Source organism: Fundulus heteroclitus, chromosome 9, assembly GCF_011125445.2.
Source record: "Fundulus heteroclitus isolate FHET01 chromosome 9, MU-UCD_Fhet_4.1, whole genome shotgun sequence".
Lineage (NCBI taxonomy): Eukaryota > Metazoa > Chordata > Actinopteri > Cyprinodontiformes > Fundulidae > Fundulus > Fundulus heteroclitus.
The window spans coordinates 8,108,353-8,123,090 of NC_046369.1; the positions used below are offsets into that span (position 1 = coordinate 8,108,353).

Consider the following 14,738-nt stretch of genomic DNA (forward strand, 5'->3'; position numbering starts at 1 on the left):
TTTAAGGTATCAGGGCTGAAGAAGTCCCAAGAAATTTCCTGAAGTGGCTAAAATTAGCTAATTTTCAGCTTAGGCAGCCCTGAGTAGTGATTAGCTAGCTGGAAACCAAAAAATTAACTTTAGTTTTCTAATCAGAGGAGATACAAGATACTAAATAATGGAGACACTAGAGCTCTACCAGATCACCGCAGCCCCTCTTCAGTTTTAAAGTTATTACAGAACGAAAAAGTACTACACAAGCGTGCATCCACTCAACTCCTGGGAACCATTTTCTCTACATAGGCAGCTGAAATGATGATATTTTTTTTTTACACCCCCTGCATCTGAACAACTCCTCCTCCTGCAGGAGCGCTGCTGTCATCTGTGTACATATTGCTCTTCCCAATGCAGAAATCGGAGTCCAGAATGAGTTTAAAAACGGAATCAGACCATAAATCAGACCAAAAACAATAGTTTCTGTAGTTTCATAGCGATGGGGTGTAAATCACCAGTTTTGTCACAATATGAGGTTATATTGATATTACAATATTTACCGAAAGAGCAAAGTCTGTTAAGATCTCCGATCTATATATATATATATATATATATATATATATATATATATATATATATATATATATATATATATATATATATATATATATATATGCTATTGCAGCTCTACATGCTGGAGGTGCAATTGCAGCACGTCAGCTCCATTCAACCTTCACCTCAGTGAATGATCAACAATCTAGTACTCTTGGGATTGCTTTACTCTTCCTGTCTGTGTGGAGACGTTGAAAGCAGAAGTCCTCACATCCTTTGTTTGAACATTTCCACAAAGAGATTTGAATGCTCGCTCTATAAAACCCTGTGATATTCAGCATGGGTGGCTGGATTTAAATATTTGCAAATAGAGATACAGAACTACTGACGCGATATTTAAATTTAACGGAAAACATTAACCGTACAGGAGTTTAAATTGGGAGATGATTAAAATTAAATACTCAACCAGCGATAAATGCTTCACAACACTCCCCCCTTCGGTTCATTGCCCAGAATGTGGCACCTCCCTAACAGGGCCGGGTAGCCTTGTTTATCATTTTGGACAGGCATACCTCAGAGTCATCGAGTCAACCATAAAATCATCTGTAAATCAAAATACTCTACACTTAAATGCGAGATCATCTGTCCATCTGACCATCTACGGGTCATAAAACACAGTCCTCAACAAGAAACCCAATCTACAACATATTGGCTAAAAAACTAAATAGCTGTGGTGTTGCAATGGCCTAGTCAAAGTCCAGACCTAAGTGCAGTAATCAGCATTTTGCAGTGGAACCTCAAGACATTTGTTTCAGAAATCAACGCCTGCAATCTTCAATCAGCAAAAGAATTTTTTTAAAGACCAAAGATCCCACGCAACCCTGTCAGAGAATAAGTTCACTGAATGTTGGGGTCAGTTTAGTCTTCTACACACAAACTGGCCAGTTTGGGTTTTCTTTGTTTTACTAGCAACGACAAATGTGAAATCTGCTCGTTTTGTTTTCACAAACACCAGGTTGAATTTACCCAACTTTAAAACAGACTAAAGTCCAATTAAAACAGGATGTGCTTTCCTTTCGTCGTTACACGACTGTACTGATCGGTGTATTATGTGTAGGATAAAAGATCCGTTTGGTCTCTTACCTCCCCCCATGGACCCGTGACCCACTGAGGAGGAGGGCAGCGCTGCAGGTTACAGCGCACCCTGGAGGTGGGTCGGCCATGTTTGGGACACTTTGAGTCTGGCAACGTGTCACCGCTCTCTCCGCTCTTGCACAACACCACGCGGTGTCTGTAGCCAGGTCCACAACTGGGAGTGCACTGCAGACAAAAAGGGGGCGGGGTGGGGGGACTCATTTTAAAACATCAGGCACGGCGGCTTGGAGATTGAGGAGATGCAAGAGGTCACTGCAAAAATCTGCACAGCAGAGGGCAGCAGCTGCACAAGAAACAAAACTAAGATCCAACGACTCAATATTGTTGTCATGCCAGCGTTGCACTGCAAAGCACATCAGGAACAAGAAGTCTGGTCTATACCTTTGTTAGAAATACCAATTTGGGGGTGGGTTCATGGAGCAACACCTAAAAACAAGGGCAAACGTCAAGGTGGAACATGCATGACTGCAAAAACGTCTTTCTACCTCAGACCAATTCAAGGCCAGCCACTCGGGAGGGCAGCTGTGGTTGCTGCAGGGCTCAGTGAACGAAGGGCGAGGGGAGCTGCAGGCCGAGTCGTCCAGGACCTTCTCCTCCATCGCAGAGATCTTCCTTTTGCACAACACCTCCCGTGTCCGCAGGCCGCCGTTACAGCTGCGGCTGCACTCCGACCACTCTCCTGTCCACCAGCTGGAAGCAGAGAAAAGCCTGCCGTTGGTTTTTAATATCTCCACAAGGCTGCAGTCACATTGAAATTAAGAAATGCATGGAAAGTTTTTAATTTTGTGCATCAGGACTCACGTTGGGGAGCACGGCTCAGTGTTGCAGGACCTTCTCTTCTCTTTGGGTTTGCTCTTCTTGTCACAGAAGTGATTGTAGACGACTGAAAAGTCTGACTGCCTCTTACACACAACTTGCTGGATCTGTACACCTGACCCACAGGTCAGAAAAGACAGGAGAGACACAGCGAGACGATAATACCGTGCCAAAGGTATTCATACACATTGAGCTTTTTCACATTTTGTCAGATTACAAACACAAACGTTTTTGTGACCGACCATAGTAGCAGATACTCTGCAAAAACAGACTAAACTAAACTAAAAATAAGTTAAAATTTTCTTGAAATTAGTGTATTTGTACTTTATTTAAGTTGGTAAACAAGATGACCTGCCAATGGAATAAGATTTTTGCACTTAAAATAGGAAAAACTCATCTCCATCAACTTATTTCAAGTGCAGTATATCTAATTATCTTATTGTAGGGGTAAAATTACTCATTCCATTGGCAGATAATCTTATTTACCTGCTCAAATCAAGGACAAATACACACATTTCAAGAAGATTTTACATATTTTAGTTCTGTTTTTGCAGTGTAATTGTGTACTAGAAGAAAAAGCACATGTGATTACCAATATTCTTTTGCAAAGGATTAAAAAATGTATTGCCGTTATAAGTCTCAAAATTTGTAAACAAGTTCCACCTGTGAGTAATTTAATCTTAGTTTAAAACTGCTTTGTGAGGGCAAGTAGCTCACATCACTCGTTACAACCAGAGTTGCCAGATCTGACTGACGGTTTCCAGCCCAAATGCAAAGCAAAACCCGCTCAACTCCAAAAAGAACCAGCCCAAATCTCAGGCTCTTTTAAAATAATGTTAAAAGCGTAGAACTATTGAACACATGATTAAAAAAAAAATACACCATTAGTACACAACTGCACTAAAGCTAAGAAAAGCTTTGCACATACAGGCTCCCCACAAAATGTGCAATCAGGCAACCAAATAATTTACACACAAAGATCATTTCCCCAATAATGATGTCATGGCAACTGCAACATAAACTGAATAGCTAACTAAATACTAAATAATTTCTCTCTTTCTCTCGCAGAACACAGATCAAGCTAACTCTTCTCATTCCCACACAGCCAGGAAACATTTTCTTCTTCAGTTGATCAGTTGAACTGTTAACCCCATTTAAGGCATTTATTATCAACATTCTCCAATAGCATTTCATAGTGACACTTGATTAACCAATGATAATCATTGATGATGGCAGGTTCAATGGGTTCTAGACATTTCAAAATAAGTTAAGTAATACAATGAGTGCAAGGAAACTGAATTTTATTAAAATCTGCAGGTTTTTTTGTTTTTCTGTTACACAATGACAACTATTTTGATAGAATTTACCAATGAATACTACCTAAAAGCAATCCCAGTTTTTTAACAACCTAGAGACTAGCGTTTTCAAAAGAAGCCCAATTAGGCGGATAAACACCCAAACACCATCTCTCAGTGCATGAACTGATTGAAAGAGGTTACAATTCACCCAAATTAGAAGCTAACAGACTGGAAAAACCATTGCCTGGTTCTAAGTTTTGATTTACATTGCAAAATTTAAACATGAACGCATGAATCCATTAGGTTTTATGGGGTTAATTGTGGTGGAAAGCTGCTCTGTTTTCTTTTGTTGTTTTTTTTCTGTCACAGTTTTGGGAACCTGAGGAGTTTTATTTTTAATATACAGTAACAGCCTATCTGAGTATTGCTGACAATATCTAACCATTAATTCAATTCAATTCAATTTTATTTATATAGCGCCAATTCATGAAACATGTCATCTCGAGGCACTTTACAAAGTCAGAATCAGTCAGATAATACAGATTGGTCAAACATTTCCAATATAAGGGAACCCAGTTGATTGCATCAAAGTCCCGACAAGCAGCATTCACTCCTGGAGAACCGTAGAGCTACAGGGAGAGTCGTCTGCATTGTTGATGGCTTTGTAGCAATCCCTCATACTGAGCAAGCATGAAGCGACAGTGGAAAGAAAAACCACCCATTAGACAGAGCAGAGACACATTAATGACCAACCCATGTTCTGTGGGCTACTTCCAGCAGGATAAAGCACCGTGTCACAAAGCTGAAATCCCCTTGAACTGGATTTCTTGAATCGTTTACTGTGCTCCAACGGCCTCCACAGTCTCCTGATCTCAATCCAGTAGAGCTCCTTCAGCACGTAGTGGAACGGGAGATGCACATAATGAATCAGCAGCCGACAAATCTGCAGCGACCGCATGACGACGCAAAACCATAATCTAAGACCCAACAAATGATGACAAATCTGAAGACAAAAATGGGACAATCCAATCCAAAGCATACCTAATAATGTTTTATTTTGGTATTTTTAGCAAGCAAACAAAAACCACAGACACGACCCAAAATGTTAAATTGAACAAACAAACAAATCGAAGTGCAATCAAATCACCTTTAGTAAGTTTTTGCCCCTCATCTAGATTTGAAAACACTTTGAATTCTTCGGTAGCATCAAGCTCATTATTGAAAAACAGAATTGCTCATCAACCTGGGGCGCAAAATTCACAAACAGAAGTTGGCAGAGCCCTTTTTTGTTGTCAATTTCCACCAATAAATCATCTAAAATCTCATGGAGTCGCTATGCCTTTTCCCCCAGATAAAAGTATGAGAGCTCTTTGCTCTGAGGCAAAAGACATCAACATCCTCATAAATAGTCAAATTTTTGTAGTACTTGCTTCGAATAAGACACAGTTCATTTGTATTGCAGTACTCCATCTTATTTGCAGAGTTTTAATGTCTTTCCATTATTTCATCTGACAGGTCTTGGGGGGTGGGGGTGGGGGGTCACATTTTTACTAAATGCAATTTAAAGAGATAAATTCAACCTAATCAGTTGCATATCTGGGTGGCGTGAAGAAGCTGGAGTACCCCGAGAGAACCCTTGCATGCCTGTGGAGAACCCCGGGCCGGGTTTGAACCCAGGACCTTCTTCCTGCAAGGGTACTGCAACAGCGCTCCACCATGCATCCTTCATTTACAACAATGACAATTACTTATTTCAGGGTTACTGTTAGGATGCTGTGGCGCTTGCTTTGAGCGACAATAACCCAAAGGACATCTAGAATACACTGCAAAAAGGGAACTAAAAGTAAGTTAAGTTTTCTTGAAATTTGTGTTTTTTTTCCTTGATTTGAGCAGCTAAATAGGACTATTTGCCAATGGAATGAGTATTTTTACCCCTAAAATGATATAATTAGATATACTGCACTTGAAATAAGATGATGGAGATGAATTGTTCCTATTCTAAGTGCAAAAATCTTATTCCGTTGGCAAATAGTCTCATTTTGATGCTCAAAACAAGGACAGATATGCTCATTTCTTGGAGATCTGACTTATTTTCAGATCTCTTTTTGCAGTGTATAAGGAAAACAATCGAAATGAAAGACAGACCATGGCACATTCAAGAACTTTCAGTAACGCTGGGGAATCGATTAAACTGCTGTTCACCGTCAGGAGAGTTTAGGTAAACACTCAGCAGACGAGACTATTGAATCAATATAATGTTTTGATTGATCCGTGTATATGGGTCCGCAAGAACAGTTTTACAGTTAAGTTTTAGTTTGAGGACTTCTTCTTTCATGTTCTGGTTAGGAGCTGAGCAGTCAGTGCTTGTGTGTAGCCATTTAAACACATTTCAACATTCTTTTGCGTGTTTTGTTGCTTTCTTACCTCCAGCACACAACGCTGAGCAGCGAGACCAGGACACGTATTGCCAGGCGAAGCCACTTAGGGGATCCCTGCTGACTGGCGGATTGAAACGATAGTGGATCCCTGGGTTGTCCTCCCTCACCAGCAACTGAGCAGATAAATGCAAAACAGGAATATTTTCACTCGTCTCGCTTCACTGAGTGACTCATAACTTAATGTGGCTATCATATCTTTTGAGCTTCCCAGGTCAAAACCAGGCTCAGTCCTACCATGACAATGAGGGTGATGTTTGTTGGGCCCAAGGCTTCAAGAGTTTCTGGTCCGTCAGTGGGCCGCCTGTAGTGGAAAGTGGTGCCGGCTACGTTGAACCTTCGCGGCGTGTCAATGCTAAGCTTCCCATTGATAAAATACTGGTCATTTTTATTCTTCAGGACTGGAACACAGAGGAGGGACATGTGTCCTTTAAGTTTCACAATCACATGCTACAATTTACCATTTATAATAGGACGGTAGCCAATACAGCTGTTTAGGTGAAGTAGGTGATATAGATCTGTTTTGGAGCTTTTACCTTTGATGTTTTTTTTTGTCATTCAGCCTCAACAAATTATTCTGCACAAGAACATGTTTATATCAATGCAGTAAATATATTTACACTGCAAAAACGGTACTTAAAATAAGTAACATTTTCTTAAAATGAGTGTATGTGTCCTTGATTTGAGCAGGTAAATAAGATGATCTGCCAATGGAATAAGATATTTGCACTTGAAATAGGAACAACTCATCTCCAACGTCTTATTTCAAGTGCAGGATGTCTAAATATCTTATTTTAGGAGTCAAAATACTCATTCTATTGGCAGATAATATTATTTACCTGCTCAAATCTAGGACAGAAACACAACTTTTAAGAACATTTTACTTCTTTTTAGGTCCGTTTTTGCAGTGTAGGATTGTTTATTTTTGTCAGATGTTTGATTCAGGTAGCATTTATCATTTGGACTAAGATTAAGGTGGTCCTTGATATTGCGCTAACCTACAGCACCCAATCCCTCCAGATCCTAGCTGCTAGCCCCCAGCTATCAACACTGTCCATCAGCTTCCATTGCCTGGTCTTCCTGTATCTCACCCTCTCAATCAGTATCCAAAAACTGCCCTAATCGCCAGTGTCCAGCCTCTTGTCCTATAGTTCCTGGCCTTAGCCACTGTCCTCTATCTATTGGTACTGTCTAAAGTACTAAAATCCTGCTAGCATCCAGTCATTGGCTGGATTTTCAGCCCTGCATCCTGCAGCTCTGTCAACTAGCTTGTATGTACAGAGAATCCAGATAACTGTAAAAGTGCTGAAAGCCTGAGTTTTTATGAATCAAGATTAAAAACACATTTGTTTAGGATTGCCTTTGACTGTTCCGGTTAAACTGTTTTACTGAAACATCATTAGTTCAAGTTTGTTGTCCAACAGTTTTTTTAATATTTGCTTTGAGTTTCCATTTTTCCCATTTTATTCCAACTTGCTTTTATTCTGTTTTTATTTTCCTATGTTTTAATCATGTAACGCACTTTGCATTGTCTCTGTACTGAAATGTGCTTTACAAATAAATTTGCCTGGCCTTGCCTTATATGTCAAGGTGTTGTTAGCAAGCTCAATCGTCCAAAATACATTAAAGACCTGTTGCTGCTGTATCAACCCTCCAGACCACTCAGATCTTCTGGTTCTGGTCTACTCTGCGAACCCAGAACCAGAACCAAACATGGAGAAGCAGCATTTAGCTTCTATGCTCCACAGATCTGGAACAGAATTCTAGAAACGGCCAAATCAGTTCCTTTAAATTAAGACTGAAAACCCACCTGTTTAGACTTGCTTTTGACCCATAATAACAGGAACACTGACCAACATATTTGATGTGCATTGATGTTTTCACCTGATACAAGTTAATGTGTGTTACTGGTCTCGTAACCGGTGACCGTTTCAATGTTTTTATGATGTTTTTATGATGTTTTCATGATGTAAAGCACTTTGAACCACCTTGCTGCTGAAATGTGCTACAGACAAACTTCACTTGAGTTGACTTGACCATCTAGCCAGGAATTTGCTATGTCTGCTTATATTACTACTAGTATTCCTTAAAAAAAAATCCAACAAAATCTCCGGTCAGTTCTATACTTTCCACTTTTTAAGTTTTATAATATCATGAAATCCAATTAATTTCAGAATTTTTAAAAGATTCATTGTTTACTGCTGACAAAAATAAATATATTTTTTTATATTTTTCTTGATTGGAAAGTACACAAAATGTGCCGTACCTGTGTACACCCCTAGTATTATGTGTTGTGCTCGTAAATCCTTCTGCTGTATTGGCCAGGCCTCTCATTTAAAACAGTTTTATTACGCTGAATGAGACTTTTCCCAAAAACGTGTTTGTTGAAATTAGCTTCAACTTACCAAGGTAGTTGAGGGAGATGTTGACCTCTTGTATGTGGATAAACACCGATCCTTTAGGGATTCTCACCACTTCTTCATAATCTGAGGGGGGTAGAAAAACCCAAAGAATGAAAGCAAAGTGGAGGAGTTTTATTCTCTGTGGATGAGGGTGGTGTTTAACTCTGTGGGATATCAACGTGCTAAGCAGGGGCTTAAGTTTCCAGCTGCATTCCTGGTCAGATATCCTCAAGTCTCTGCTCAGAAGTAACATCACTGCCAAGACCTGGCTTCTCTCACTTTCTCTCCATTCACTCCATCTGTCTGTCTTTCGTCCATGTTTTTTTTTTTGTTTTTTTTTATCTTTTGCTCATCTCACCTCCAACTCGACTAACTCTCCCTTCTTCAGCTCCGCTCTGCCGTCCAGCCAGCAGACCAGGTGCTGAAGCACCATAAATAACTCCAACTCACTGGAGGATGACAGAATAAAAAAAAAAGCTGAACTAGAATCTAATTCCTTCCAGTGACATTTTTTTTTTTTTTTTTCAAAAAATATTATAGTAAGCGCCTTGTGGAGCTTTGACAGGCGGAGGTTTTTGGTTTCAGATGCACAAGCGTCAGAGAGAACAATTTAGCAACCTCTCACCACCTATACCTGAGCGACAGATTCAGATAAATTGGGAGAAACCTTACATCAACGTTAATGTATCTGTGCTAAGATTGGAGCACAAAAAAACAAATAAAACAAACGGCAGCATTAGGGAACCTCATCTTTCTCTTTTCTAGAACGAGCAGAACTGCAGTACACATTCATGTCATTTTTCTCAGCTTTACAGTGCAGATGCAGTGGTTTGGCTTCACTCTGCGGTCATAAAACTCTCCCTATAGGGATAATGTTATCACTTGGTATGTTAATAATAGAGTAACAAAGTTTTCAGGCGCATTCTTGCAAATTTGATGCATAGTTTCCTTCTAGGTTTTGCCTATATGCCTCGCGTAGCGCCCTTTTTCTGTGCTTGTGTTACACGTTAAAACTCATTGTATAAAGTCTTGTTTATAGACCCATATTTACTTCCTAACAGCTTTATTATCTGCACACTGAGGAGCATATTTGCCGACATGATAACCAGTGAAATAAAAGTGGGACACTGCAGCTCGTAGCATGCGAGTGCTGCGCCTGCATGTCGAAACCCACATGTGTGAGACAAACAAAACGGGAAGCCACACATGTAAAAAGTGGCCCCCGAAGCTCTGCTGCGGGTCAGAAACTCTGGAGGGATCCTTTAAATCACTGAAGCAGACAGCAGGGAATAAGGGTTGGCTGGATTCTTTTTTCTTTCTTTTTTTTTTTTAAGTTTAGAGAAATCAAAAGCTTGCTGTAGACATGACTGAGTGATTCTCCCAGTCATAAATCCCGACCGGGACCAGAATAGGCCTCCAGTCCTGTGCCTGGAGTTTGACTTTGGTTGCAGATGAAAAGACGCCGCGCTGTCATTGCGACCAGGAGTGCACTTTAAAAAGTACAAGTGCACAGCTTCGTTCTACCTAAACTCACTTTAGCCAGCTGCTTATGACAAAAACAGCATTTTTATGAAAAGCTGGAGGAATTCTGGTGCTTATAGTTGAATCATTTGAGCACTTACCCACCGTTTTATGAGATTGTTTTCCGTGTGTCTTTATCAGGCTCTCATGTAAGATTTTATCCAATCTAGAAGTTGACTGGGCCAATGTAGGACTGATTGTTTTCTTTTTCCAACATTTATTGTATATATTATGCTGTATTTGGGATCATTGTCCAGTTGATAGCACAGCCTGGGGAAAAGCTTAATTTGTTGTCCTCACATTGGACAGCAAAATATTTCAGTAACTACTTTATACGGTCGACTTAATGACCCTAAGGTTTGCTTACTCTGCAGCTGCAAATCGAGCCCAAATCATCATTCCTCCTCCATCATGCTTGGTACGAGAAGTTTGTTCTGGTATGTTTTTTTTTTATTTCATAATTACAAATAACAGATCAGACTGGTGGTCTTGCACCTCAGCTTGGCAAACTAATTCATGCTGCCATATTTTTTTTTTTTTTTTAGAGAGAAGATGCAACCTGGGGAACCCTTCCAAGCAATTCATCCTTGTTTAGTCCTTTCCTGTTTGCAGTTTTATGAAGCCCATGGTAGTTTGTCATTTCTAGCAGCATCGCATGTTCAGACTTAAGAAATCATTTTGGGGGATTATTCACAGTTTGTAAATAATTTATCTAGAATGACTGACTTCAAATTGCCTTTTAACACCTGCTATATACGTACGTAAATGCAGCAATTGCTTCTCTAAGGCCATTGCTGATGTCTTTCCTTCTTGCCGTTGTTTTATCACACACCATATGCTCTAGAGCAGCAATCTGCCAAATTCTTGCTTTTAAAGATGTGGTCACAGTTGCTGATGATCAGCTTATTAAGTACATTTGATCAGCAACACCTTATTGCCATTTTCTCCTCTTAAAAGGTACATAGTCACGTTATTTGACATTATTTAAATTTATACGGCAGTAACTGCATACAAGATTTTTTCTGAAAGATCATCATGTCTGGCTGGCAAAGTATTTGCTATTTTTCGTTTTCTATGCTTTGTTTTTGCTCAGTTTGTTAGCAAATATAGCCTTTTCTGTGTATACCATTCTGTGTTTACCATTACGTCATGTGACCGGGGTTATGTCTCTGTCATGCGTACAATTAGCCTGTATTTAGGCTCTAAAGGGATGATCAAAACACTATCTGGACAGACGCTTGGCATATATAGACTGATTTGATCATAATCAACTGGATATTGGTAATTTTCGTATTGCCATATAACGTGGTTATATTCCTTTAAATAATTTGAAAGCACCAAGGATGTACCATGTTTTGTTAATGAGTGCCCATACTTTTACACCAAGCTTGTATGTGCAGAGTTAAAAAAAAAACATAGTAAACTTTACTTAATTTTTTTAAAATCTGGCTTCTGCAGGTAGATCTACATGATAGCCAGGTCCATTCCATAATCAGACATTGAATACACCAGAAAAACTACCTTCCAATACTTTAAAACAGCTTTAAAAAAGTAACTTGTTTTGAAAGAAGCACGCTAGTTATAACTCCAGAGACTCTGAGAGAAGCAGGAACCTCGGATGGAGGCTGACAGACTTTGTGGTTTAGAGCGGGGCTGCTTGCTCAGGGTGTGGCCCCCTCTGAAGAATCACAGGAGGGGGAAGACGGGTGTTGACGTTAGGGTGAGCGACTCCGAGGCTGGTGTTGTGGGCAGAGTCACCTAAAAATACATCTGATAGCAGGAGGACTGTAGGCCACACTGGTTGGCTTTACATGTTTTTGACTTGGCTTGTTCATTTGTGAACACTTCTGAAACATTTGCTAACTGAATTAATTGGATTCTGATTTATGGCATCTATGGGCTCCTAACCTTTAGATGCTTTTCATTGGCCTGAAAGACATTTCTGACATAAAAATAGAACTGAAAATAACCAGTAGAGATATTATCAATGAAACTATCTGGTATTTCCTGAGGAGCAACAGTCAGAAAAACGTTAAAATAATCAGATATATCTTCCTGAAAGATCTTTACAATCGAAATAAAGAAAGAGCAGGTACAAAATATACAGTAGTTAACTTCCAATTCAGGAGTTAAGTAAAATCAAACAGCTTAAAAAGTATTCAAAAACAAAATAAAATGTGCATGGTGAACATTCGAGTCACTGATGTTAGTGGTGGTCACCACGGCTGAAACCAGATAGTAAACAATGAGGATCCAACACAACGAAGCGATTTTGTCGGCTTAAGGAAGCAACTTTTAACAGATTCCAGCCTTTCTGAAGGTTTCCCTGCGAATGAAACTCAAATGGAGGCGATGGTGAAGATTGCAGAAGAAGGGTTTTAGCTTAAATGGTAAATGGACTGAACTTATATAGATCTTTTCCAGTCATGTTGACTACCCAAAGCGCTGTACACTATAGCCACATTCACCCAGTCGCTCTCACTAACACACACACATTTATACACCGAGATGGAGCTCGGTAGGCAACTTGGGGTTAAGTGCCTTGCCCAGGGGCACATCGACATGCGGCAGGGGGAAGCTGGAATCGAACCCACAACCCTCAGATTGCCAGACAACTACTCAAGCCACAGTCGCTTCTTTAAGGATGTTGGATGCTCCAACATCCTTAAAGAAGTTAAACCTGATATGTTTGATGAAGAATATGACCGCAGATGTAAATGTGGATGCTGAGGCTAAACCAAACGGTGACATGTATTCTAACATAGTGTTTTCTTGTCAACACTGGTCTTAAAACCCCTTTTTCTTAGCCCTGGTCCTGTCCGGGTCTCGTCAGTGTTTTTCAACCTTAGGACCAAAACCACAGCTCCAACATCCTTTATTTTACTACAACTTACTGTGAAAGTCCTGGTTCAAATGAAACCAAAGACAGTTTTTTACTTTAAAAATGTCAGCGCTGCCACCTTTGCCCCTTCATGCTGAGGATGAGACAGAACATGAGGGAGGAACATTTTCCAGTGAAAATATACAGAGGTTTTATCAGTACAAACACGCAGAAAGAAAGAACGCTGAGTTAAATCGGCCCTGTTCTCCACCCATCGCCTCCACTAACTCCGCCTGCAGCAACGCCCCATCAGCTAATGTTTAGCTCGTGTTGTCTGGTTGCTCTGTTTAACTTGTTACCAGCTCGTCAGATTTATTTGACAATTAGGATATATATCCACACAAATGAAAAAGTTAGTCTGGAGCCCTGGTAAAAGTTAGCTTAATAGTGAGCTGCTACCTGCATATTTTCCTTTAAAACATTTCCAGCAACAACTATTATTATACTAACTGAAGTAATTGGTCTTGAAAACCGTTTCTCATTAGTTTTGTCCTGGTTTTTGGTTTCAACACTATCAATCAGTTATCAGGTTTAGTGGGTGATCAGTTTTCCATAGAGGGCCAGGTTTCCTTCAATAGCTTTTTTGTTTTTTTTTGCCTTACTATAAAACCATCACATAAAATTTACTCTGGTTGTAGTGGTCTGAAATTTGTTTGCATTGAATCATTTAGGAGCCACAAATTAAGCAAAAACAGTGGAAATCCTTAAGGAGGGCACGGCATTGTTTGCTCTTAACCATCAAATCAAAGCTGCAAAAAGGAAACTAAAAGTAAAATCTTTATGAAATCAGCGTATTTATCCTTGCTATGAGCAGGTAAATAAGATTATCTGCCAATGGAATGAATATTTTCACCCCTAAAATAAGATAATTAGACACACTGCACCTGAAATAAGATGATGGAGATGAGTTGTTCCTATTCTAAGGGCAACAATCTTATTCCATTGGCAGATGAGTTAAACTTGCTGCTCAAATCAAGGATAAATTCACTCATTTCAAGAAAATGTTACTTATTTTTAGTTCCCTTTTTGCAGTCTGTTTCAATCCCTCCTGAGCTTTTTTATGACCCGCTTTACATGCAGAGCAAACGTATGCAGAGTTCTTGCATGCAGCTCAGGAAGTTTTGCTGCAACTGTAAAGAATGCTATGAAATCACACATAAGAGCAAATGTGATAAAACACCAAGAGGCCTGCTTTGAGCACATTACCCGATCTAACACTAGCAGAAAAACACGGTGGGGTTTAGTTTATTAACGGCTGAATGCATGCAGGCGTATTCACTAAATTCAAGTATGTGTTCTAATGCGGAAGTTATAAGTACGTTTTGAAAATAATACTTTTCACAAAGCTCACATTTCTGTAATAAATGTTGTTTTTATTATTGTTGGCCTGATATAATATTCTAATTTTGAATGTTGTAAGTGGAAAATCATCAGAATTAACAAAAAATAAAGGCCCGAAAACAGTCCTGCGTGTAAGGAATCTGTCTGTTTCGCTAAGTCAATTGAGTTAATAAATCATGAAATTAACTTTTGTTAGAATAACATTCTCATTTACTGAATACTTCTGTATATATCTGGCTGATTTTTAAAGCGAGGTCTGGCCAGTCGGTAGTTCAAGTAAAATATGTGCAGAAATGAGGGCTATTCTGATATCCGTGTGGTGTTTATTTAACATTTCGAGTAAGTTAAGCCAGTGCTTGTGCGA

General features: G+C 39.5%; 1 protein-coding gene across 4 annotated transcripts in view; it reads right to left on the reverse strand.

Moving 5' to 3' along the window:
- The window catches only part of adamts10 (ADAM metallopeptidase with thrombospondin type 1 motif, 10), a 73,555-nt gene that overhangs the window by 2,816 nt on the left and 56,001 nt on the right, over window positions 1–14,738 (reverse strand). For 3 of the 4 annotated variants that reach the window (XM_012881435.3, XM_012881433.3, XM_021308028.2), the window contains 6 exons: window positions 8,635–8,715; window positions 6,467–6,630; window positions 6,219–6,345; window positions 2,482–2,611; window positions 2,166–2,370; window positions 1,669–1,845 (listed from right to left, as the gene is read on the reverse strand). In XM_012881435.3, coding sequence (XP_012736889.2) covers window positions 1,669–1,845; window positions 2,166–2,370; window positions 2,482–2,611; window positions 6,219–6,345; window positions 6,467–6,630; window positions 8,635–8,715 — 884 coding nt within the window. Of the gene's footprint in view, window positions 1–1,668; window positions 1,846–2,165; window positions 2,371–2,481; window positions 2,612–6,218; window positions 6,346–6,466; window positions 6,631–8,634; window positions 8,716–14,738 lie in introns of those variants that run through there. The other variant, XM_021308030.2, reaches the window with a different exon arrangement.